Below are 26,805 nucleotides of genomic sequence, written 5' to 3' on the forward strand. Positions count from 1 at the left end.
GCAACCCAGCGCACCCACAGAGAGTCAACTCTTCAGTCGCTGCCCATGCATACCCAGCTCCCATCTAAATAACAGCATCTTCTCCTTTCCTCGTCAGCATGTGTGTCCCTTTCCAGGATTCTCTCTTTGTTTCTTAATGCGTGCATTTGATTTTACTTCTCCATGACAATTTCATCCCTGGGCTACTTCAAGAAAGAGATAAAGAACGGAGAGATGCTACCAGCCTGCAGTAGAGGACATTGCTAGCTGGCAGAACTCAGTATTGTATGTAGGGTGACCAGACAGCAAATGTGAAAAATTGGGACGGGGGTGGGGGGGTAATAGGAGCCTATATAAGAAAAAGACCCAAAAATCGGGACTGTCCCTATAAAATCGGGACATCTGGTCACCCTAATTGTACGCTGGCTCCAGTGCCTGTGTCCCCACGGCCCTCTCTCCCATCTCACTGGTTCTTGTTCTGCAGTGCCAAAGGCCGCCTCCTTATTAACTCCCGAGGCCCAAATTCATCCCTGGTGTAAGTCCATTGAAATCAGTGGATGCCTTTTTGGTTCATATGTCTTTGGGAGAGTGTATTTTCAGACCAATTCTGTGCTGAGTTACCGTTCATGCATGTCCCAGGAGTTCAATGGGTTTGAACCGGAGCAGAATTTGGCTCTCTGACTCCCACCGTTGGATGGGCAAAGAAAAAATAACCCTCCCCAGTCACTGAAGCGACACCCCAAACTCAAACCACAGCCAAACAGGCTCAAATCTGTCGGTTTCCTTTCCCAGCTCAGGTTTCCTTTCCCAGCCCACTTATTTTCATGTCAGAGGCCTCTGCACTTCTGTGCCAGAACTGGGAAATAGCAGAAATATCACAAGGGGACTTGTGATCAAGAGATCCCCAGCCCAGGAGGTTTGGCTAATTCACAGACTTGTTCAGAGACGTGTCCAAACAGCTCCACTAGGAGTGATAATCGGGGTTAGATTTCCTGGTAGAGTCTCAACTTCTGGATACTTCTTTGAACGGAACCATTTGATGTTCCATTCAAAGCCAGGCCCTGAGAATTGCAACTCCATGGCGGAGGGGGCTGAACAGCAGGTGTTGTGTTATGGTTCTCAAAAGGCCTAAAAGCGTTTGATTTGGGCTCACGACTCAACGTGACTAACCCTCTAAAAATATAACTAGCAGCCCTCTGTGGGAAGCAGGGGAGTGTGGGAGAAGGTGAGAGGGAGAGGAGAAGGAGAGTGCTAACATGCAGTAGGGATATTTAATGAGCAATTAGGTGAGCTGGAGAAAAGCGGAGAGGGCATGAGGCCAGCCTTGGGGGACTCTCCTCAGATCATCACATGGAGCATCAACACGTGGCCACGGTGCATCTCCACCATGTGACCTTGCGTTAACATGTGATAACAGTGAGGGCCAGATCCCCAGCTGCCGTAAATTGACGTGGGATAATTGAGGCTACTGCAGCGGCAATGGTTTACACCAGCTCTGGGAATCTGGCCCTCCATTCTCACTGAGGCTGGCTGGCAAGGACGCCGGCATTACCGTGTTCGATTTCACATTCCTTCTCGGCCAGCAGCTCGAAATCCCGGATGATGGACTTGGCCGCCAAGTGGTGGAAGGTCTCGTTCCACAGATCCCCTTCGTCGTTCTCACGGCTCTCTCTGTCTTGGAACAGGGGCCGGATGTCAAAGGTGATTTCCCACTGGACAGGCTCATTACCCCTTAACCCCTTCACCACCGCCTTGCAGATGGCCCTGGGGGAGCGTGGGTACCCCCTGGCGGAACTGAGATCAAGATCTTGGGGATCCCAGTCTGACGAAGTCTCTGTTTCAAAGGCAAAGGAAGGGTGCTGGGCAGATTCTGCAGGCAAGCAACAGGCACAAAATGAATTAGCATCACAGTGAAGGGCAAGGCTGTCTCCCATCCTCTGCTGTCACTGGTGTGCCAAGGAGCTTCCCAAATGAGGGCCACTTTGACAACATGCCAGAGTAGGAGTTAGAACCCAGGATTGCCTGCAAGGACACTTGGGGTCAAATTCTGCTCCCAGTTACACCCACTGATGTCAGTGGGTTCCTGTGTTCTGTATCTGACAGCAAATGACTCCCGGTGTGACCTTGGGCAAGTGACTTAACTCCTTGGTGCATCAGTTTCCCCCTGTGTTAAATGGGGATTATACCAATTTCCCCGGTCTTTATGAGTCTTCATTCGTGTTTGTAAAGCACTTTGTGATCCTTGGATGAAAGACACAATAGCAGTGCAAATAGGGTTGCCAGGTGTCTGGTTTTCGACCGGCACGCCCAGTCGAAAACGGACTCTGGTGGCTACGGTCAGCACCGCCGACCGGGCCGTTAAAAGTCCAGTTGGTGGTGCTACAGGGCGAAGGCAGGCTAGTTCCTACCTGTCCTGGCACTGCGCTATGCCCAGGAAGCAGCCAGCAGGTCCAGCTCCTAGGCAGGAGGGGGCGGGGGGATCCGCACGCTGCCCCCGCCCCGAGCACCAGCTCTGCACTTCCATTGGCCAGGAACCCAGGCCAATGGGAGCTGGGGGGGGCGGTGCCTGCGGGCGAAAGCAGCGCGCAGAGCCTCCTGGCCGCCCCACCTAGGAGCCGGACTTGCTGCTGGCCGCTTCCACGGCGCAGCGCGATGCCAGGACAGGCAGGGAGCCTGCTTTAGCCCTGCTGACCGGGAGCCGCCTGAGGTAAGCCTGCACCCTGACCCTGAGCCCCAACCCCCTGCCCCAGCCCTGAGCCCCCCCAAACCTGGAGCCCCCTCCTGTACCCCAAACCACTCATCCCCAGCCCCACCCCAGAGCCTGCACCCCCAATTACAACTCTTACCCCCTCCCGCACCCCAACCCCCTGCCTCAACCCGCAGCCCCCTCCCGCACTCTGAATCCCTCGGCCCCACCCCCCCAGTCTGGAGCCCCCCTCTTGCACTCCAAACCCCTCATCCCCAGTCCCATCCCAGAGCCCGCACCCCCAGCCGGAGCCCTCACCCCCTCCTACACCCCAACTCCCTGCACCAGCCCGGAGCCCCCTCCCGCATCCCGAACCCCACATTTCTGGCCCCACCCCAGAGCCTGCACCCCCAATCACAGCTCTCACCCCCTCCCGCACCCCAACCCCCTGCCCCAACCCAGTAAAAGGGGGTGGGGGAGAGCGAGGGAGGGGGAATGTAGTGAGCAGGGGTGGGGCCTCAGAGAAGGGGCGGGGCAAGGGTGTTCAGTTTGTGCGGTTAGAAAGTTGGCAACCCTAAGTGCAAAATCATAATAATAATTAATAATTAACAACATGAAGGAGGGGGATGTCTCTCCTGGAAACGACATATCCCAGCATGCAATGTTCCATCTTCATACAAGCAACCGGTCCTCTTTGCAGACTGCAAAAGAGGAGAGCAGCGGAGGGCTGCCGCGTACAGCACCACGGGGCTGCATCAGGCCATGTGCGGTTGTAGGCCTGGCCATTCGTGGGGGAACACAGGAAAGCATTAGCCGCTTTGCAATGCATGCTGGGATACTTGGTGATGCAGAAGGGGGCCAGAACATTGCCAAAGGTGATTGACGCTCATCGGGTGCTTTAAAATAAGCTGCTATTCCGGGAGAACAAATGTAAAAGGCTTCACCCACCTTTAATGGGAACAGTGACGCACCTTTCATCCACCTCCCTGATGTTAGGGTTGCCAATTTTGGTTGGACATATTCCTGGAGGTTTCATCGCACAACATGATCTTTAATTAAAGATTACTCTAATTCCTGGAGCCTCCCCAGGACAAGCCTGGAGGGTTGGCAACCCTACCCTGGAGATCACTGCCAACAAACGCACTGCCCTGGGAGTCTACGACACACCTGATATAATGGCCACGCCACGGGCGGCCTCCTACTCTGTCATCTCCTTTCTCGGGCTCCCAAGAGCAGGGTTACAAAGGGACTGGTGGGCCGGCTGGGGTACATTGGCATGGCTCCATCAGTGGTCAATGGAATTAGGCTGATTTATTACAGCTGTGGAGCTGGTCCAGCGAGTGAAACAAAGTTTGGTTTACCCCACACATGCTGTGAAAGGGTTAATATGGGCTTGAGAAGCCAATTAACCAGGCTGGGGGCACCAGGAGGCGGCGCCAGGCCTGATTAGGGCTAAAGCCCAGCCGGAGGGGAGCTGGGGTTGTTTTTGGCTGGGGTTTTGTTTTTCCTCATGAAGCGCTGGGGCCTGGGAGTGCCCAGCTGGAGAGGGGCGACCCAGAGGAAAGGAGAGGGGGGTGTTCCCTTTCTCTGAAGCAGCCTGAGGAAGCAGAGGGTGAGCTGGAAGCCTGACTGGAGACCAGGGTCTTAAGGAACTGGAACCTGCCTGAAGCCCTGAGTGAGGAGAGGCGTTTGCCAGCCCAGACAGTGAGGTTGTTGAATGCCCAGGAGCCTGGACAAGGCATAGTTGCAAATGGTAGAGGATGAGACGTACTTGTGAGGCCAGCCGGGCTGAAGGTTTGTTTTGTTTACATTTCTGCAGGACTTTAGTAAAGGATAATAAGGGACTAGACTCTGTAAAGTGGTCAGGCTGAAGATTAGGACCCTCTTCCGGCTGGAATAGGCTTGAGCATTGGCCTGCTAAACCCAGGGTTGTGAGTTCAATCCTTGAGGGGGCCACTTAAGGATCTGGGGCAAAATCCGTACTTGGTCCTGATAGTGAAGGCAGGGGGCTGGACTCGATGACCTTTCAAGGTCCCTTCCAGTTCTAGGAGATAAGAGGAGAGGGGGAACTGAAGCAAGAAGTGGTTCAATTCCATACTCAGCCAGGAGGGGGCGTGTTGGGGGAGCAGTTTTGACACTGGCCTCTTTACGATTTGATCAACGTTTCCTAATTTGCCTAGGTGCTATGGTGGGAGGTGCACAGACAGACTGGTTAGAGTGCTAGGCCAGCTGTGCTCCAGAGGTGGACCCTCTTCATAGCAACCTGCTGGATGTCACTTACCCTGATCCCCAGGGCTCCGGCTGCCCGAGGAGGATCTCAGGACAGAGCTGGTCTCCGGCTGACCCAGGCACCTGCCTGGAGCCATGTGCTGGAGACCACCCTGTGGCTGGGGAGTGTCCGCGTCCTGACAAAACGACAGGCAGCTCTGGTGCAGCAGAGAGGGCCTCCTGGCGCCGGTGCCTCGTATCCGTGTGGTGGCAACGTAGGGGCTGGCGGTGAAAGGCTGTGAACAAGGAAAGGTCAGAGTGGGATAGACGGGCATGGACAATGGGTGGGGGTCTTGTTAGGAAAGACACGGGCACAGCAACTGTTAGCAGGGGGGGCGTATGACGATAGACCACTGGAAAGAAGAGGTTTGTGTAGGGAACGGATGGATCGATAGGAAGGCGAGATCCTACCACCTACCCACCTGTGTTTGACCCATTCCCTTCTTGACCCAGCTCTCTTATTGGCTCGTCAGACATGCAAAACGCTGACATGTGAAACGGCATCTGTTTACTGAACACAAGCGTTTCACCACCACCACCCCGCAAAGGTCCCCTGATAACCAGCTGGGATTTATTTCTCAGTGCGTGCCCTGGGTGCATTCCCTTGGGGGCTGGAACGAGTCATCGAGGGAGCGCCTTCCCCTGACCAGTGGGAGGATAAATGTGAATTTCCTCAATCTGGCTCTTTTAATTACTTCACATGGCAACTAAGAAAAGGACGAAATAGGCAGGCCGGGGCCCAGCTACTTAGTTACGAAGGGAAAACTGAGCGGCGTTCCTCCTCCTTAAAATAGTCCCTTGGGGGTGGGCAGAAAGGGAGAGAAACAGATCCCTGTGTCAGCGACTCTGCTAAGCCTGAAGGCTTGTCTGCAGCGCTTCAGTGTAGACTCTACTAGGTGCTCCACCTCCCCGAGAGGCAGTAGCTAGGTCAACCTAGCGCTGTCTACACTGGGGGCTAAGTCGGCTTAACTATGCCCCTCTGTGGGAGGGGGATTTTTCACGCCTCAGAGCAACATAGGTAAGCCGACTTAATTTTCTAGTGCAGAGCAGGCCTTAGGCGACAGCATTCATACCTTTGTCCAGCATCTCTAAGGCTGGTCTCTGTATGGACACTCCGTTCCTGGGAGCAAGAGAGACAGAACTCCTAGTGTTGCAGAAAGATGCCCTGAAGGCCGATATCCTCTGATTCCTCACAGACCGAGCTCAGCACGGCAGTGGCAAGCTTTGCCCTGGCCTCCGGTGCAAATACCTCTGCCCTGACCTGGTGGGGCCCTCTCGAGGGGTTGGGTGGGGCGTTCAGTTTCCATAACCCATTCAACCCTTGGCCTCTCTTCTACAACTGCCCACAGGAATGGAGGGGAGTGAGGGCAAAGCAGTTTGGACGGTGGATTTTGGATGATGGGCCCGTCTCCTGTGGATTGGGTGGAGATCACCAAACCCATTTCCAGCTCCCCACGGCTCCTCGATTGTCCAGAGCCCGCTCTGTCTGGGGCGGAGGGAATTCCCTTTCCCCCTGCACTGGGCCTCTTGAGTCCCTGCCCACTACTTGCTTCTTTCCCATCAACATCCCTCTAGTACTGCCCCAGCCCCCCTGGAGGAGGGCTTACTGACTTGTCTAAGCCGTGCCAGCCCCATGTAGGGAGACCTGTGACGAAGGGACATTCCCTCCCCCTTGTTCTCAGCTGAGTTTGGCTTCTCCTGATCCCTGAAAATGCCCCTAAGGTGGTAGAACCTAAGCAAGGAGGCATCTGCTGTGAGCTCAGTGGAAAGTCTCTCTCTGGAAGCTACTGCCGGCACGTTTCCACTCGCTCTTTCCCCTCCTGAGCCTTTCTCCTTGGAGATCAGGGAAGCGTCTGGGAGTTTAAATCATCCATCCTGATGCGCTGACCTTTCCTTTCCAGTTGTGGTGTGGGCATGGGGGGGAGGGGAGAAGAACTCTGCGTTCACATCTCTGAAAATGTCAAGCTGCCCCCCCACACCCACAGTGTGAGAGATGGCGAAGAACAAGGCAGCAATTAAAACCAAGCAGAACACACATGTCTAACCCCTGGCTGCGTTCTGACAAGGGCCGATTTCTCCTTGTGGTCTTCTAAACACCATCATCCCCCACAATGCACAGAGACTGGGGCCTGGCCGACCCTAACGGTGCAGACACAAATACCTCGCCAGCCCTACAGCACAGAAGGAATGAAGCATCCACCCTGGCATGTCTGTAATTAACCATCCCTTAGAAACGCCTGGATTTAGTGATGTTCCATGTCCCAGTCTCCCTCTACCCCTGAGGCTGAGAGAATAATTCCTCTCCCGTGTTCTACTCATCTGTTCCCTCCACTCTCTTACTGTCTCTCCATCGCCCCGTTTTTCCTTCCCTCGGCCCCCCTCCCCTCCCTGCCAATCTCTGTAACCTGTGGCAGAGAAGATACAGATTGAAGACCTCAGATACCCTGTTCAGGGTTGTCATGGGAACAGGGATGCAGCAGCAGCTGTTCTTGCTCTGGTCTGCCCAGGCTTGTTGCAGACACTGATTTCGAAGGAGACCATCTCAGGCATGTCAAACACCGGCGCGAGCCATTCCAGCCCTTTGCCTGAAAATCGTCATGCTGATATCAGGTTCAAAGGGAACTGAATGCCTCTGATTCACCATGGAAATCACCCTTTCAGCTAACCTCACCTTGTCATTTCAGTTTATCATGACCTCAGAAGGGAAGCGATCAGCCTTCTTGTGGGCTGAACCTCGGACCCTTCCCTCTCAGCATTCCCAGCATATGCCTGGCCTTCTCTTGTAAAAAGTCACTATCCCTGGAGCATGGGTGGCCCTAGGGGCCCACAAGCACTAGGAAGTTGTTCCAGCTGGCACAAGATAGAGCAGCTTGGAGGGTGCTCTAGCTTGCACCAGGGGCTGAATTAGCTTCCAGCTGTCTCTGGGATGGTGGGGGAGCAAAAACGTGACAAAGCCACCTCTGTCCCTTGCCTCAGCTGCAATGGATGGAGTTCAGGCACATCTGAATCTCTCTGGCTCAATGGAGTACAGAGAGGGAATACACCAGGGAATGAATTGGACCCACGTTTGTTAAGGTGTGGGAGTGAGCAGAATGACAGGGACATTGATGCAAACTCATTCTGGGGATAATGTCGCCTGTTGTGTCCAGGTGAAAAGAAAGAGCTGTGAATTAAAGCCATTTAAATGGGGCAGACTTTTCCTCTCCAGCTCCTTTCATCGCCGTGGACCCGGCGTTGTATTAACAGGGGATTTGCATCAAGATTAACTTTGTGTTCTGCTGTGAGGCACGCAGGCACTGCTACAGCTCCGAAGGGTTTCGATCGTTTGGCCAAACTCTAGTGAAATATGAACCCAAGAAGAATTAAAAGGTATAACTAGGATCAAACAAAGAACAAAACAGAGCTCAGACGCGCTGATGAAGGAGACAGTAGAGATGCCGACAAAACGCAGGAGCCCAGGCTACGAAAAGAAGTGGTGGACCTGTTGTGAGCCCCCCGCTGGAAATCTGGACCTGCTGGGCTTTATTTCTGGCAGCAAAGTTTTCTTCTTGGCACCACGTTGCAGCACAAAATGTGCACGCGCGCACAAGCACGCCCCAGATCTGAGCCCCTAGAACCTGGGCGCTTTGCCTGCCGCTGCAAGGCTGCCCCGACACCTGATTCTACGGGCGTAGTCACCTGAGTGTGTTTTTCAGGTGGGCAGGAGAGCATTGTGTGACTATAGCGGTTGGTTTGGCGACAGGGCCTTGGGAGAGGAGGCATTGGACGAGGCACACTGAAGAGCATCCTACACTTTAGAGGTTGCACTGGGGCCTGGGAGCAATACTGGAAGCTGCAGTTCTGGGGTGGTGACATGCAGGAGATGAGAGGGAGGAGGAGACGGCGAAGCCGCAGCATTGGAAAGGCAGGAGAGCACCCTGCAAAGCAGCCAGTGGGGTCTGGAAGCTGGAATCCTCCACTGGGGGCCAGATTTTCAGAAGAGCCCAGGGCCAGATGTTTCGTTGCTCAGCACCTGGGGCCAAATTTTCAGGAGAGCTCTGCTCCTTCCACTCACCACGCTGAGATCATTCAAAAATCGGGCTACTGGTTCCCAGCCGAGCTGAGTGCATTTGAAAGCCTGGCCCTATGTGGCCACAGTACAGGGAGGCCAGAGTGTCCAGGGGAACTGAGGGTACAGGGCGGGTGAGAAGGGTAGGAAAGGCTCTTACCCCGCAGCTTCTGTGCTGGAGACTGGGGCTGGGGAGTCACATGTAACTCCTGGATCTCCAGGCTCCAGTGCAAGAAAATGGCACATCGGGCAGGAGCTACGCCGTGTAACAGGACCTCGGGGCAGTGACACTGCCATGTGCTCCTGCAAGAGCCCCTCCGAGCTAGGAAGCAGGGCCCAGGCTGCGCTGGCGTAAGAGGGGCAGCAGTGCGAGGTTACCCTGGTGAGGCCCCTGCTGGTGTATCCCACCGTCCAGGCCCAGCACCGGCCCTTACCTGGAAATCCGCTCGCCATGTCTCTGGCTCCGGGCTGAGCTGGCACAGATCCTGTATGTGGGCTTTGCGAAGGGGATTCTTGCCCAGGGCGGCGCTCGGATCGCTGGCTGTGGGGACCCTCTTGAAAGGCTCGTGGCTGGCAATCTGATTGGTGCTGTACACCCTTCGCCTGGAGGAGGATTTAGGGTCCAGCCCTGTTCGAAGGAAGAGCTGATCAGCAGCGGGACCAGCCAATGCCAGTCAGGTCTTTAACATCCCTTGTCTCGGGCGGCAGAGAGTGGGAGACCCCTTCCCGCCCAATCACTCTCCCCAACTCCACAGAGAATCGCCCTGACTCTGCTGGGAAGATGAGCCTTGGACGGGAGAGATAAACCAGGTAGGGGGAAGGACAACAGAGAGACTCGCGCTTGTGAGCCCCCAGGGAAAAGAACCCTCCACACTGCTCATACGCGGGGTGGCCCAGGCATGAAGGGGCCAAGCTTTGGAATATAGTACATGGACTTACGTTCATAGAGCGGTTTTCGTCCTGAAGGATCCCTATTCGAATCAGGGATCCCTGCACCCAGGACTGACATGCAGCCCTTCCTGGGATGGAACAGAGTCGTGACACTGTTGGAATTTGACTGGGCCAACGGGATTAATACCCTTAGCCTTGAGAAAAGTGCCAGGGACTTGTTAATGCCCATGAGGTCAGGACCTTGGTTTTACGTCTGCCCCAGACTCCTTTCTCCTCACTGAGTGTGACTTTGGTCCTGGTTAAGGGACTGTTTTGAAAGTCTGAGGAATGTCTAGCCAAAGAGTTGCACACCTCTGTCCTCTCCCATGCTGGTAGGTAGGTAAACATCATTCGCCCCATTCTGCTGATGGGGAACGGGAGGCAGGGAAAGGCAAAGTGACTTGCACAATGTCGCAGGCCGAGTCAGTGGCAGATCCAGGAATAGAGAACCAAAGAGTCCTGATTCCCAGTCCCCTAATCTAACCCCTCTCCCTCCCTTTGTGGAAGCAACAGGGCCTGGCATGTCCCCAGAGGGATACACTCATCAGGCTGCCTAGTAGTGGGATGGGGTTCAGTAAGATCCTACATCTGGAATTGGAATTTGGCCTGATCCAAACCTTGCAGAGGGTCACCAAGAGGCCAGGAAACCTTTTAGTGCAGACGGTTTTGGCTACGAGAGGGAGCGTAAACATTGCAATAATAATCCCAGGGCCAGAGCCCAGGATGTGCTGCAAATCTCGGGGGATGGCTATTCTCAGTGGGTTCCCAGTTCGTTTCCCAGACATGTTTGGATGAAGCAGTCAAGCCAAATGGAGTCTCTGAGCTTTGTGTGATTTGTTGCCACTTCTCCAGAGACCCCTGTCACTTCTCAGAGATACAGCTGAAGGGATGTTATCTGAAAGCGACAAACCAGTGGCTAAAGGCAATGATCAGGAAGAGGAGTGGGTGATGCTATTGGGTTTACAATAAGGAGAAACTGACCAGTGTCTGGGTCAGATTCTCTCCTCAGTTCTCCACCAACCACCAAGAGATCAGGGGTCCGCTCTGAAGGGAGCCCCCCCTCAGAGTCCTTGGGATAGCTCCAGCTGTCTGAGCCAGCTCCCTCTTCCTGGGAGTGAAAGAAAACGGAACTGCCTGACTCCTGGGAATGCATCATGCTGTAGCGCCGCCTCTTGTCCTGGGGAAGAAAGGGAAAGAGAAGAATTGGGCTGGAATGCTGCATCCACTCTGGCCTGCTGGGTCTGGAAAGGGCTCAGGATGTGCATGGAATTGGCAGTCTTAGCAATTCGTACATCATCCCCACACCTCTTGATCAAGTGCCTGGTTACCCCATGTCTAGTGCCCCTTCTCCCTTTATCCAATTGGCCCAAACCCCTTCTCCCTGACTGAAGAACCATAGAACTGGAAGGGACCTCGAGAGGTCATCTAGTCCACTCCCAAGCACTCGTGGCAGGACTAATTATCTAGAACATCCCTGACAGGTGTTTGTCCAACCTGCTCTTAAAAATTGCCAATGACGGAGATTCCATAATCTCCCCAGTGCTTAACCACCCTGACAGTTGCAATTTAAGCCCATTGCTTCTTGTCCTATCCTCTGAGGTTAAGAAGAACAATTCTTCCTCCTCCTCCTTGTAACAACCTTTTATGTACTTGAAAACTGTTATCATGTCCCCTTCCAGTCTTCTCTTCTCCAGACTAAACAAACCCATTTTTTTTTCAATCTTCCCTCAGAGATCATGTTTTCTAGACCTTTAATCATTTTTGTTGCTCTTCTCTGGACTTGCTCCAATTTGTCCACATCTTTCCTGAAATGTGGCGCCCAGAACTGGATACAATACTCCAGCTGAGGCCTAATCAGCGCAGAGTAGAGCGGAAGAATTCCTTCTTGTGTCTTGCTTACAACACTCCTGCCTCATCCCTTCACATCCTTATGCCTCAGGCGATTACAGCTGGTGCTTTTCAAGACTGTTGGCTCTTCTGTTGGCTTGTGTTTGGTTTGGGAAGGAGAGGAAGAGAACAAAGCACAGTGGGATCAAACAACCGCCCCACCTCCCTCTGGCACCTCAGTGGTGCACAGCTGACCCGTGAATGGAAGTGGGGCAAACCACTCAGCAAGACACCCTGTCTGGTGGCAGAGTTTTCTGTGCATGTGACGAGCATAATAGCCCAAGAAAGATTCAAGTCAGGACCACCGTGGCCTTGGGAGAGCAGCCCTGCAACAGTATGTGGCTACCAAGCTAGGAACTCCTGCTGATCGAGCTCTCAGCCACGGTTCCCTTACAGCCACATTCACTTCATGACTCATATCTGAGATACAAGTCTCCACACCGGGGAGGAGTGAGAGAGTGTGTGACTGGCTCCCTCACCACACCTGCATACACTCACACACAATGCACACACCCACACCCCAGGCACACTCCCACATACACATGTATTCACACACACCATGCACATGCACACCCAAACACATTTGAATGCACAAACAAACATACATTCCTGTGGGGGCTCGGGAATGTGGCAGAGGTTACTTACAGCTCTGGGGTTAGAGATGTACAGGGACGTGTCACAGACAATGCCGTACCCAACCAGCCGGTCGCCAGGGAAGAGACAGCTGGCACTGACTGGGGAGATCAAGACCTCAGTGGTTTCAGGAAAGACCCACTCCACAGTTACATCGCTCAGGACGGGTGACATAGCTTTCTTCAGAGACTTGATCATCTGGCAGGACAGAGCACAAACCCATGTGGACTGTCAAACGGCAGAGGGGAGGGTGTTTGTGAACGAGTGTGCAGGCACGTGTTGTGAGCACGGGCGTGCATGGATGCCTGAGCGTGTCGGCATGCACCTGTGGGTGAGTGTGTCAGTGTGTGAACATGCTGGGGGGTTGCACAGTGAAGATAAACAGACCTGCCCACCTGGATTTCAGAGTCGCCGATTGTCCTCTCCAGAGCCCATCACAATGTGATGTCTTGAGTCTAGCTGACAGAACAGGCTGAGCGCATAGGGAGAGGCCGATGGCACAGCTGCTCTTGTCTCCTGCCTGCATCATACACATGATGCTTCAGGGGAAAGTGGAAAAAATCCACCCTTTACACATCTGGCCAATTGGACAAACTGATTTTGGCTGAAATTCCCTCCTGCTCCATGAGGGTGAGAGACACCAGAGTGGAGTGATAGGGCCCTGTGATCCCTGGGAACTCACCTGCTACATGCCACCTGTCTCCAGTATTCCAACCCCCTCGGCAGAGCGTGCAGGTGGTTTATGCTACCTGATCCTTCAGCTGCCAGACACCAGTCTGGGCCAAGAAAGCAACTTAGAGCACCCCTGAGGCTGCTCCAAATCGTGCCATCTACCACCAGCCCTCTGCACTCCAGCCAATTTCCTTTTTGCCCTGCCTAGCCCCCTACACCAGGGGCAACGAAACCAATCATGGGTGCATTTCAGAAAACCCTCAGTGGGAATTTCAGCAGATGCCTTTGCTGCAGGATAACACTCTGGTACCTTGGATGGCAGGCAGGTCCCTGCTCTGCATAGGCATTGATCACTCACACACAGTGTGGAGTGCGCTCGAACTCTGTGCCATCCCTTCCCAATCTCCCCAGCCACGAGACACGCTTGTCTTTCTCTAGAGAACTCCCTGGGGCTTTCCAAACAAGCCTCCAGTGCAGGCGCTGAGAGATCTCGGCACTCGGAATCAACGTGTCTTCACGTCTTTCCAAGGACAGAGAGCCATTCTCACAAGCACACAAAGAGGCTACTGGTAGCTCAGCACTGGGCCAGCTGGGGTCAATTACACTCTATGTAAATCAACGTAGCCCCACTGACCTCTATGGAGGTTACACTAGCTGGAGATCTAGGCCAATATCCATGTATATATTACAGGCAAATCTATTGGAAAGTTCTCCATTCGTCACTGCTTTCCCACTAGGAACTGTTTTCCAGAGTGCAGAGAGAAGTTAAAAAGAGATTTATATACAGGGCATTTTAAACTTTCTACATGGTTCAATGTCCACAATACAGGATCTGTAAGACACACCAGGATGTGCTTGATGGGGCCATTAATTGATGCCTCAGATGGCTGAAGACCATCTGTATAACAAGTGAGGCCTGTATTAACAGCCCTGTAAAAACACCCTTTCCTGTCTTGGGGCTTAATTTATAACACGGATGCTTGTGCTTCTCTGTCTCTGAAAGTGCTTCATGGGCTATAGGGGGAACAGGATCGGGCCCTTTCCGTGAAACAGTCATTACAGCTGGCATTTCCGACCTTGGTGCTAGGCTGGACTGAACCAATGGGAGCCTGTCAAGTTAATGCACAAAGAAGGGTGAATCTCGGTCTCCCACTGACGTCAGTAAATCATATGAACCCAATGACTGTTGCTGGGGAGAGCTGAGCGTTCTATCCCAGAGGGGCCAGGTGGGGAAATGCAAAAGGTTTAGGGTATGTCTACACTGCAATCATGGCACGTGACGGCAGCTCGTCTAGACAGACCTGAGCTAGTTTAATCTAGTTAGCTCTAGATTAAAGCTGCAGCGGCATGGGCTTCAGCATGCCCTAGACTCCCAAGTAATTGTACAGCCCTCCTGGGCTTCACTGCTTAATCCAAGCTAGTTCAGGTGTGTTTAGACTAGCAGCAGTCACCCCCCATGATTTCAGTGTAGACAAACCCCTAGAGAATGGGAGGGGAAGTGGAGGGGAGGCAGATGATAAAGGAACCGTAACTCCCAGTTTGGAATATAAATGCTGTAGGAGAGACATGGGTATAGGATTTCAAACGCTGCCAGTGAGACAGGATGTAGCCAGGCGAGGTGGGGATAGTGAGGCTGTGAATAATGAACCTTGCAATGCAACTCTGGGGAGTGAAAGTGACAGGTGCAGGGAGACCCCTTATTTATGGCATTGGCAGCGTGGGAGCCAGACATCAAAACCTCGAAGCCGCTTCCCAGCCGGCGTTAAAGTCAGTTTAACCAGCATAACTACTGCATGGTTATTTCCCTTCCATGTACCCTGTGAACCTCCAGGTGGCTGGGCTGAGCAAAACGGGGGATTTTGACTTCACTTCACAGCTAATTAGCTGCTTGGATGCCAAGTCCTCTGTTTCGGTCTGTGCCGACTACTGCAGCTATGTTTGCCACCAGGAGCGTGTCGCGCCTACTGCTTCCATTCCTCCCTGCACACAACCTCTGACTCCCCAATGAGTCTGACACGCAGGCTCTTTTCCATCCAGCTCTCCTCGCCCACACGCTGCGTAGGAGTTGGCGAGCCAGTCCCAGAGCAAGGAATTATGCCAAGAGCAGCTTGTGACCACCCTCACCCCCCCAATGAGATGAGAAGTTCACTAAAATGCAACATGTCTGTTCCCCTGGGAAACCAGCCCTGTTGTTGTTGTTTGAGTCCAGAGAGGCCTACAGGAATTTCAGCTCAGGAGAGGGAGAGGTCGGGAGGGGGGATTCGGTCCAACGGCTCCGTGCTGGTGTGTTCGGGATCATCCACGAGCCATGTTTGTGCGACGTTAACTGGTCCCGCCGTCAAAGTCAGGGCCTGAGAAACATCCCCGCAAGGCAGTTCTTGGTCACAGTGATCCCCGGCTTCGGGGAGTGTCTGGGCCTGCGAAATCCACACCGGGCTTGCTGCCCCTGCCGTGGGATTCGGGGGGTGCAAATCAGGCTTTGCACTGGCACTTCGTTCTGTGAGTGCAAAAATGGTGGTACAAAATCGCAGGCAGGGCCTCTGGTTTTAGGAACTGTCCCGTCGGTTCGACGTGAGCCCATTGTGCTGCAGTGTTGCCACGCCGTGGCGAGCTGATGGAGGGCAACGTGGAGACGCCCAGCTCTGTCCTGTTGGATACACCTGGGAAAGTGGCAATTCTAAATTCCCTTCCTAGGATTCACCTAGCCAGCCAGAACCTCTCCACCAGGAAGCAGGGCCTGGCATCGCTGGTCTCATATATCAGCAGGCTGGAGATGCCCTCAGCAGCTCAGGGCAGCTCTCCTCTGGCATATCTGAACAGCCCACTGTGGCGTAAAACTCCAGTGGTCTGGAGTCCTTTCTCCTTCCAATTCGCCATCTAAAATCCTGCTAAAAATGATCCATCCCTCAGCACGAATAAAAACCCACCACACCTCCACCCCTTCCCTCCCGGTGCTCTGCCCGTGCCCATTATACAGAAAGAGGGCAGGGTGCCTGGGGCTGGATTGGAAGGTCCCTGGCTAGCTGGGGAACAAATCTCTGGTTCCACCAGCGGGCGCTTTGCCACTGGCTTTCCTCTGGAGACATGAGTCACCAAGGCAGAGACGATCCCATGTCCTGCTACAAATCACCTCTTCACACGGCTGTCAGTGGATTGGGCCGTTGCCCCCTTGGCTTCTAAGGCTTCCTATTATTATTATTATTATTAGGGTTGTGGTAGCTCTTGTCCTGGCCCAGGAACCCCCTGGCCAGGTGCTGGACAAACACATAAGACATCAGAACAGCCAGACTGGGTCAGACCAAAGGTCCATCTAGCCCAGTATCCTGTCTTCCAACAGTGGCCAATGCCAGGTGGTGCCCCCGAGGGAATGAACAGAACAGGGAATCATCACGTGATCCATCCTCTGTCGCTCATTCCCAGCTTCTGGCAAACAGAGGCTAGGGACACTATCCCTGCCCATCCTGGCTAACAGCCATTGATGGAACTATCCTCCACGAACTTATCTAGTTCTTTTTTGAACCCTGTTATAGTCTTGGCCTTCACAACATCCTCTGGCAAGGAGTTCCACAGGTTGACTGTGCATTGCGTGAAGAAGTACTTCCTTTCGTTTTATTTATTAATTAGCACAGGACAGAAAGATGGGCCCTGCCCCAAAGAGCTGATAAGTGACTAATAATCCCTGGCTCTTCATCTTTAGCCCTCAGACACGTCCCAAAGAAGGTCAGTATTATTCACCCTGACACCGAAGACAACAGGTGGATATAGACAAAGTGAGGAGCACAAGGAGACAATGAGACAGTACGAGTCAGGGTCAGCATGATGGGTACTGGTGTTAGCACACCTGCTGCCTCGCGTGTACCCTGCCTTGGCCCATCACCCCCTCCCATCGGGGCATCGTTAGGGGACGTGCCCAGTGTGCATTCTGCTCTCACTGGGGTGAAAAGCACCGGCCCCATTGGCTGCCCTCCTGCTGACACAAAGCCCGTCCGTGACCCCTGCCGTCACCCACCTGCTCAGCTGCAGGTCTGTCAAATCAGCAAATAATCCAGCCGCCTTCTTCCCTCGTCTTTATGCAGTCCCAGCCCAGCCCCTTTGCAGGACGGACTCTGATGGGGCAGCTGCTCCCTTGCCCCAGCCCAGCTTTGTTGGGGTGCAGAGAAGCCTGCAGTCTTTGGGGCACCTATCCAGACTGACCCTAGCTCTGAGCCCTGCATGGTTTGCCCCCTCCCCACAAGGAAAAGCCGGCGATGGGAGGGATCCGGAGTAGCAGTACCTTTGGCTGCAGCCTCTCGCCCTCCGCCAGGAATTCGGCACTCCCCTTGGACACGGCAGCCAGCCCGCGCACCAGCCTCCTGCAGGCCGTCTGCCCAATGCCGAAGCTGTAGCACCTGCGGAAAGATGGACATTCAGGATACAGGTCAGGGGCGAGGAGCGGGGGACGTTAGAGCAGGAGGCTGGGTGTAGGATCAGACCCCTACCCCCTGCTAAGGCTGGGCAATGGAATAGCATTGAACAGTCCCAGCTCCTAAACGTGCAGCGAGGCAGCCAGATGTTTAGCCTCCACTCCTCAGCCCTGGTCAAAGGGGGACGAAATGACAGAGGGGGATGCCGCCCCGCTGGCACCCGAAGGGACGCGGGCTTGCTGAGCATTGGCCCTGGGGGCACCCCCCTCCCTCTACCTCCGCTTGCCGGCTTTTGCAGCAGCTCCCTCCCGCTCTGAATACAAACAGCCTGCTTTTGTACGGGGATCAGCTGGTTTCCCCAGCTGAGTCCTGCGGTCAATACCGTTAAAGACCTGGCGATTAGCTCTGCTCGGGATTCAAATAAACTTTCTCAAGGAAAGAACAGCCAAGTGCTTTCCTGACCTTCCCGGCCCTGCTAAAGTGACCTTTTCGTTGTTGTTGTTGTTGCTTCTGGCTGAAGCCTGTGATCAAGAGCAGGGCCGGCTCCAGGCACCAACGGAGGAAGCACGTGCCTGGGGCGGCACATGCTAAGGGGCGGCTTTCCGTTCATTCTTGGGGCGGCGTTGTGTTCATTCTTGGGGCGGCAGAGTCCGGGCGGCTTTTTTTTTTTTTTTTTTTTTGCCTCGGCAGTTTGGACGGCAAAAACGGTAGAGCCAGCCCTGATCAAGAGTTGGCATCAGGCAGGAAAAACCCTGGGTGTGAGCCAGCCCCTCTGCAGCCAGGGGCTGGGGCCTGGCTGGCTAGTGAAGGGCAGGGAAGCACTGGTCTCACTTCATTGGCTAAGGGCTCAGCTCTGCTCCCACTGATGACCATGGGAACTGGGCCACTGAGCACAGGGAAATGACCAGCTGTTCTAAGAGAGGGAGGGAGGGAGGGGTGGACAGAAGTCAATGGAAGTTGCAGGTGCTCAGCACCTTTCAGGATTCGTCCCCGCTGTTTAAGATCGGCTCCAAGGCAGGAGTCTGGGTTTCCACCTCCCCTAGGAAAGGTCTGGCTAGGGACGGCTGAAGAGGAAACACAAAAAGCCCCCCCAGCGCCTCGTTCCTCTCTGCTCTTCTCCAGCCCTGCCTGTCTGGAACACCGTGAGCAATTACCTCCCAAGGCCTGGGAGCCTGACAACTAGGGCTGCTGCTGGTCTGAGCAGAACCTTCCTCCCTCGGAGTGAGGGGTCTGGAGGTCCCACTGGCCCCACAGAAGGGGAGGGAAGTGGGGGGATGGACACAAGAAGGGAAGGAGACTCTTCGAGGATGAGAGGGAAACTGCTCATTTGTTTTTTTCTGTTCCATTTCGCTGGTTTCTGAAACTGCGCAGCAGCCTGTCCGGTGGGAAAGGTGTGCAGCCTGGTGCTCCAGCTGATTCGGGATCCTGTCTCTGATGGGGGCCAGCACCAGCTGTCTCAGGGGAGAGCACAAACCCCTCCAGAACCCACCTGGCTTTGCAATACGGTGCCCTTCAGGGCGGGGAATTCCTTCCTCGCTCCCCGCCGATGCCCCTCATCTCATGGAAAGGCCTGGTGGTTTCATTGTGTGGACAGAACGGCAGATCCTGTTATTCGTGCCCCTTCCGAATGGACTTAGGGCTCGTCTACACTTGGAACTTAATTGGGATTAAGGTAGGGGGTGAATTTAAAATGCGCTTGCTATTCCCCTGATAACTACATGTGGACAAGCCCTTAGTAAACGTACAGGGAAAGTTGCTTGATTGCATTTCCTATCAATGCAAGGAAATCACCAAGAACGGCAACATTAACATCCAATGCACGCTCAGTTCACATCTTACCCCCACACACACACACCACACCCCTCAAACGCTCACTGGCCCTGGAGCAAGTGTGGGCAGTTGAGTGCTGATACTTACATTTTTCATGCATTCCAGAGGGACTCAATCCCCACCATAGCTGCAAATCTCAGCCCGGCCCCCCCTTAATAATGTCGGATCCTTTTTCTAAAACCATCCCAGGACACGTGACTCAACGCTATATAGTGGCAATGAGTTCCACAAGTTCTCTTTATGTCACATACATACCCTGCATTTCCTTTAAGCTGCTTTTCACGTTTGCTTTTCAGAATATTTGATTTTTTTATGCTGCCTCGCACTAGACCCAGCTGGGACTCAGAACCAGATGTATTAAAAGACTGCAAAGAAGACTGTTCTCGGGTCAGTCCTGCAAGCAGAAGACATCAGCGAAGAGGCTGCTCTAGTAAAACTGCCAGGCCCAATTTCCTTGGCTCAGATTGTCTGGATGACCTTCCAGAAAAGCCCCTGAACTTCTGGGATCCATTCCAAACCCTGCTACTACAAGCTACCATCCTGCCTTTCATTCTGAGTGTGGGATGACTGTGAAATATAAGATGGAGACCTGCTGCTCGCATTGCACTCCGAGTCCCCTACATGCTGGTTTTTTGCCCCTATGCCAGAGGATCCCAGAGTTATCCATACCTGGTGGAGAAAGACTGATTCCGCAGCAGCTCAATGACCTTCCCGGTGTTGCTAACGGCTCCGTCGGTCAGCAGGAAGAGCAGGCGCGGGTGGCCTCTGTGGATGGGCTGCCGGATGATCCACTTTAAAGGGGATAAGATGTTGGTGCCGCCCATATCCGCCCGGAGCTTCTTGATGCTCTCACACGCAATAGCCAGACTCTTCTGCAAAGGGAGCAGAAGCGCCCACTAGTTAGAGTTATTGTGGTAAAGATTGATTGATGCTGAGCGCTGATATAACACTTTTCGTTTGGGGATCCCGACGCTCAGTACGAGATGTCGACACCCCCATTTTAGCGGATGGGGCAAACGGGGGCCTGGTGAGGAGAAGTGACTTGCTGCGGGTCAGACAGCAAGTCAGTGGGAGAGTTGGGAATACAACCCACATCTTCTCAACTTTTGGTCACCTGCTCTAACCACCAAGCCACGCTGCCTCTGTAAAAGGCACGCACCCAATGCGTCTGCAGCTACTTTCTGTAGGTGAAATTCACCCCTCGCGGAGGGCAGCGCAAGGCATATGCAACACAGAAATCCCACTTAAGCTTGATTCTTTAGGACTTAAAGGGGGCTGGTGTCTGGGCCAGGTGCCACTGCTGTCCCTCTGCAAGGGAGTGGTTTCACTCTGTGTGCAAGGGCAGCTGCGATTGTGTGGACCTGTGTGTTTGTCCTTAGGCAGTGATCTCCCTAGTGCAGGGTCTCTGCTTCTTCAGTGCTAGGAAAGAGCCTCGCACATAGCAGATGCTTCTGTAAATAAACAATAATAGCGATCCAGACAATTGCAGGGTGCGTATGTGACAGCGGGACGTGTGAGTGCACGGGCCCCACAGTGAAGGTCCTGCACTGTATGTATGAATGGGGAAAAGTGGAAGTCAGCGCATAGGATCTTTTGGGAGAGCAGCGTGGATGTCTAGGGCTGTACAAGGTATACACAGAACTTCGTGTCCATTTTTCTGTGGCTGGCTATCCAGTGCCTGTTAATCCACACCCTAAGGAACTCTTAGTGCTGCTCAGCCCAATGCTCGGGATTTATCTTAGATGAGGGTGATCTGTGCCATCGACCCAGACATCAGGAGGTAATAGCCTCATGCCTGTAACATTATAGGCGTGAATGAGTGGCACATACCGTAGCCTTTTTATGGAAAGGCTAGGTCCCATTTGTCAATGTCGGATGCTACATGGTGTGCAAACCCCCACCCTGCAGTACACTGGGCTGCAAGAGGACATGTGGTTCTCTTCTAGTGAGCGTGGCGATGGCCCAGAGGCATAAAGGCCTGGCACCTGCTGGAGAAGGGGGCTGGGTTGATGAAGTCTGCAGGAGCTGCTCTTTTCTGTTTCAGGAGGTTTCTGATCATTCTGGCCCTCCCACATGCTATTGCTCATTAGCTCATTCAGGAACAGCCCAGCATGGCCAGTGCAGAGAGAGTCCAGGAAAGGTGAGTTCCTAAAAGCCATGTGATGGAAAGTCAGAACCTCCAAACCTAGGTCACTATCTTGGCCGCAAAGAGAGGGGTTCTGGTGTCTCAGAGGTTCTGTCCTCTCAGATTCATGTCCCCAGTGTGGAAGGATCTGGGATATTAGCACCCCTCTGTTAATACCTGCCAAGGTGAGCATAGCAGCCCAAGTGAAGGAACTTGGACTCCAGAACAAGGCCAGAGGATTGTGGCTAGTGGTGTGTGTAGCTGCTTCACACAGAGAGGCAGGGCAGTGAGTGAGCTACACAACCAGCTCCCTGGACCAGACGGTCCCAGGGCAGGGCACGGTTGGCATCAGCTGCAGCACATTCCCTGATACCATCCTGCAAAGGCAGCATCTGAGCTGCAAGGCCCCTGCCCTCTTCTGTGAGTGCCAATGAGTTCAGAAATGTCTTCACCCACCTCACAGTAAGTTTGACTGGAAGGAAAGAGGGTCTTAAAGGTCGACCCAAATCCGATGACGTTGAAGCGGCATGCCGGTGCCAGGCTCTTGAGTATGACCAGCAGGGCGTCCTGTGAGGGTGAAGGAAATAAAAGTGAACACATGTCAGGAAGCCTGATATCTGATTGGCAGCCTGAGCTTTACCAGCAGCACTACCCTCCTGGCTTTCCTTCTCCACGTTCACTTCACCACTACCCTGCATTTGGCTGCATGCAGTTCAATAACACAACAGAATAACACTGCTTGTTTCACAGAATCATAGAAATGCAGGGCTAGAAAGGACCTCAGAAGGTCACCAAGTCCAGCACCCAGCACTGAGGCAGAGCCAAGTTAAATCTAGACCCTCCCTGACAGCTGTTTGTCCAGCCTGTTCTTAAAAACCTCCAGTGATGGGAATTCCACACCCTCCCTTGGAAGCCTGTGCCAGAGCTTAGCTACCCTTAGCGTGAGAGAGTTTTTCCTAATCGCTAACCTAAATCTCCCTTGCTGCAGATTAAGTGCATAACTTCTTGTCCTACCTTCAGTGGACATGGAGAACAATTGATCATCGTCCCCTTTGTAACAGCCTTTAACATATCTGAAGACTGTTAACAGGTCCCACCTGAGTCTTCTTTTCTCAAGCTTGGATTTTTTTTAACCTTTCCTCATCGGTCAGGTTCTTTAACCTGCTTATCATTTTTGTTGTTCTCCTCTGGATTCTTCTAATTTGTCCATATCTTTCCTAAAGTGTGGCACCCAGAATTGGACACACAACTCCAGTCGAGGCCTCACCAGTGCTGAGTAGAGTGGGACAATTAGCTCATGTCTTACATACAACATTCCCGTTAAAACACCCCAGAATGATATCCGCCTTGTTCACAACTGCATCACATTGTTGACTCTCATTCAATTTGTGATCCACTGTCACCCCCAGATCCTTTTCAGCAGTACGACCACCTCGCAAGTTACTCCCCATTCTGTAGTCCTGTATTTGAGTTTTCCTTCCCAAGTGAAGTACTTTGCACTTACCTTTGTTAAATTTCATTTTGTTGATTTCAGCTTATTTCTCTAATTTGTCAAGGTTATTTTAAATTCTAATCTAATCCTATTCTTCACAGTGCTAGCCTCCCCTCCCAACTTGGTGTCATTCTCAAATTTTATATGCATACTCTCCATTCCATTATCCAAGTCTTAAGGAAAATTCTGAATAGTACCAGACCCAAGACTAACTCCTGCGGGACCTCACTAGATTCGTCCTCCCAGTTGGACAGCGAACCATTGATAATGACTCTTTGAGTACGGTCTTTCAGCCAGATGCACACCCACCTTATAGTAATTTCATCTAGACCACAATTGCCTAGTTTGCTTTTACGTGATTCACACATTAAGAAAACACTGCATGCATTTGATTGCTATTCTCCTCCAAAAAAGCTCCTCGGGAGAGAGATAGGTAGTATGCACCCGAAAATGTAAGATTTTGAGGGATGGGTTTTAATAAAAGGCTTTACAGAACTTTAATAGAATTGTTTTCGTGAACTTAAAAAAATCAATGTAAACCATTTTTGGATAGAAATCTTCTTTGTGAATGCAGCTGTGTGTATTGTGTGAGAAACTATCTGGTGTGGTTTTTTTACTTGAGCAAAGTGCACAAAATAAACAAAACAGCATAAATACTGAAAAAAGCCATTTGTTTTTTTAATTTTTTTAAAACTGCTCTCTCTCAGTGTGAATGATGCAAGGTGTGAATATCAACACAGATAAGGATGCTTGATTTTTCCAATGAATGATTTTTCGCCTGAAAAATTCTCTTTAACTTTCCCTTCTGAACTGGTTCTTTTTATTAGAGAAAAGAAATGTAATCGATCTCATATCGTGCATGGTGGGAATTGAATGCTCCAGGATAAAAGGTGCTGCTCGCTTTGACAACAAACAGGAGACCATGGATATGGAGTTTGCTTGTGAAGAAGAGGATGGTTAAAGGCCAAGTGCAGGTCAGTGATTTGTGGTGTTCCAGAGTGGTTTAGTGTTGTGTGTTTACATGAGGATGAGATGATACAGTTGTCAGTTTGCCGTGGGCAGCAGAAACCCAAGAGCCAGGTCCTGAGAGAATAGCTCCTAAGGTCAAAGGAAGTGGGAGAGCCTCCTCGCTTTCTCATTGATAGAGGCATGGATTAGATAACCCAAAAGGCCAGCAAGTTAAAAATATACCACTTACAATTGAAGGGGAATTTTAGATTATCAGATGGTAACTGCCCGTTTGGAACTTGGCTACAGCACCAGAGTTAAACACTTCAGCTCTTAGGGCTTGTTTCAAAGCCTAGTAAAGTTCATGGGGAAAATGCCATGAGGCTTTGGATCAGATCCTTAAAGTCTCATGGGAACTTTATTGACCACAAGTTGATAGCACCTCTCTAGCTTCATGGCCACCCCCAAATTCATTCCTACAAACAGTGCATCACTTCTGCAGGGCATCCAGGTCTGGAACTCCCAGTGACTTCAGTGGGGGGGTTATGCCTGAGCCCTGTACTGTTATATACACACACACAACCCTGGCTAATGACTGGCTGAAAAGAGTCATGTGACAAGTCAGTAAATTTGTATTGGAGACTCTCTGAGAGGTAAACAATACAGAGATCTGGAGCAATGTTAACCTATGAACGTGGATGCATTTTGACTGGCTGCAGATGAGTTAGGGAAAACTGTTATTCGCCTCTGAGTTAGTGAGACAACATATTCAAATTGCTGCTTCCTGAAAGGTTCAGCAGAGGTGATTTCCCCCCCCCCCAGGATCTTGAAGTTGATATTTTTAGAAGTAGTTTTCAAAGACAGATTTCCAGATATTTCTAATGAAGCAATTCAAATGTATGTTACGAATACGGACTTCACGTTTCAGTGAGTAGGAAGATGTATCCCTCCTTGAGGTATCTATTGATCTCAGTTCTGCTGCCCTCCATATTTATCTCACAGATCCATAAACCTAGATGTTCACCTGAAGAGAAGTCAATATCTGCTTCTTAGTCCATGTTTGCCAATATATATGCTTGACACAGGCACACTCACCGCCCTGTATATAGTGGTTTTGAAATGGTGAGCTGCATTAGAGCAGGATCGCCAGAATGAAATCAGCGACAGGAAATTAAAAGCATTGAACTTTCCCCCTTAACATTTTAGTCTGGGCTTCCCTTCTTTCCCAAACTGAATTCCCTCCCCCGACCCTGATTACACACGCACAGAGCACAAGCACCGAATTACTCCCTATCTATTCATTTTAGATTCATTTTAATCTACAGATAGCTCTGTTGTCACATAGCACAGTTTTCATACCGTGCAGCTCCATTTCCTCCTTCTAACACATCCAAGTTCATCCCATGCAATTTATAGTCCAAGCTGATGACTATGCAAATGTTATTCAATCAAGTTCAATCCATCCAAAATACATTAAAAGCAGCAACTGCATTCAGATATTTACAAATGACAGAAGCCAGGAGAAAACAGGAGCGTGGGGTTTTTTTTCTCAAGATACGTTGCCTTGAAAGGTGGATTCTCCTTTTCTTTAGAAGTGGAAGGGAAAGGGTGGGCTGGCAAGCATCCTTCCTCCATTCAGGATGGCCACACGACTGGAAATCTTCAAGGGCATTTCAAACCATGCTAGTTAAACTGCCAGGCAGAGCTTTCCTGAGCAGTCCCATTTCAGTACCAGAGACAGCTCCCTCTGTGCTACCAGGGTGAATTTCACCCCCAGCTATTGTAGGCTAGGAGTTTAAGGGAGTGAGGTACATAAATCCAGGGTGCCTAATTCCCTTGGGTTCCTTTAAAAATCCCAGCCATAAAGAATAATGAGTTAAATTCAGCAGTGATGTAACTGGTAGGGTAGGGTAGGGTTACACAGGGTGCACTGTATGTCAGAAAATCGATGAAAGTGACAAAACAGTGCAAGTTTCACTGAGCTAGCAGTCACTGGGTTTTTAATAGGAGTGTAATTTACACAGCTTCCTGCATCAGCCTGAAATTATTTTTGAGGTCTCCCATGCAAATAATGACCAGGCTTGACCTGCTTAGCTTGTAAGAATTAATGAACCCATAGCTCAAGGTTATACGTTAAATAACATTACACAACACCAATCCCTGATATAGCACATCTCATCCCTAGATCGCACCCTGCTACACAAAGATGGGCATAGATTATTTTAGTTACTAAGTAACAATAATCTTTCACATTTATATAGGGCAGCGGTTCTCAAGGGTAAGGACTGGGACTAGGCCTCAGGAGATATGGGTGTGTCCTTAGGTGAGTCACTGAATCTCTCTGTGTTTCAGCTCCCCAACTCTAAAATGGGGATAATAGCCCTTCCTTTCTCGCACCCTTTGTCTGTCCTGTCTATTTCGATTGTAAGCTCTTTGTGTATGTACAGCGCCTGGCACAATGGGGCCCTGAATTCAATTGGAGATGCTAGGTACTACTCTCAAAAATATAAAATACATTCTAACAACTAACTTTGCCTAAAACACCCCTGGGAAGAAGATATTATCCCCCTTTGCAGGTGGGTAAACTGAGGCCAGGGAGATAAGTGACTTGCCCTAGTCCACGTAGTGAATCAGTAGCTGAGCTGCAAATAGAATCTAGGTTTTCTGACCACTAGATACTGCTCCTCTGAGTGGGAAGGCATGCACCAGGGCCGGCTCCAGGCACCAGCCAACCAAGCACATGCTTGGGGCGGCACCTTGGGGCAGGGCGGCGCTCGATTTTTTATTTTTTTTTAATTTTTTTTTTATTCGGCGGCACGGCGCTCGGAGCGGGGGCGGGGGCTTCGGGCGGCGTAGTGCTCAAAGCAGGGGCGGGGGCTTCGGGCGGCTTGGGGGGGCGGGGCT

General features: G+C 51.9%; 1 protein-coding gene across 1 annotated transcript in view; it reads right to left on the minus strand.

The window, feature by feature from the left end:
• The window catches only part of VWA5B1 (von Willebrand factor A domain containing 5B1), a 57,644-nt gene that overhangs the window by 12,974 nt on the left and 17,865 nt on the right, over positions 1-26,805 (minus strand). Inside the window, 8 exon segments of the mRNA XM_029913568.1 lie at positions 1,532-1,849; positions 4,947-5,169; positions 9,416-9,609; positions 10,893-11,088; positions 12,444-12,629; positions 17,377-17,491; positions 20,006-20,208; positions 21,918-22,028. Coding sequence (XP_029769428.1) covers positions 1,532-1,849; positions 4,947-5,169; positions 9,416-9,609; positions 10,893-11,088; positions 12,444-12,629; positions 17,377-17,491; positions 20,006-20,208; positions 21,918-22,028 — 1,546 coding nt within the window.

This window comes from Terrapene carolina, unplaced genomic scaffold (assembly GCF_002925995.2).
Source record: "Terrapene carolina triunguis isolate 2854851 unplaced genomic scaffold, T_m_triunguis-2.0 Scaffold714, whole genome shotgun sequence".
NCBI lineage: Eukaryota > Metazoa > Chordata > Testudines > Emydidae > Terrapene > Terrapene triunguis.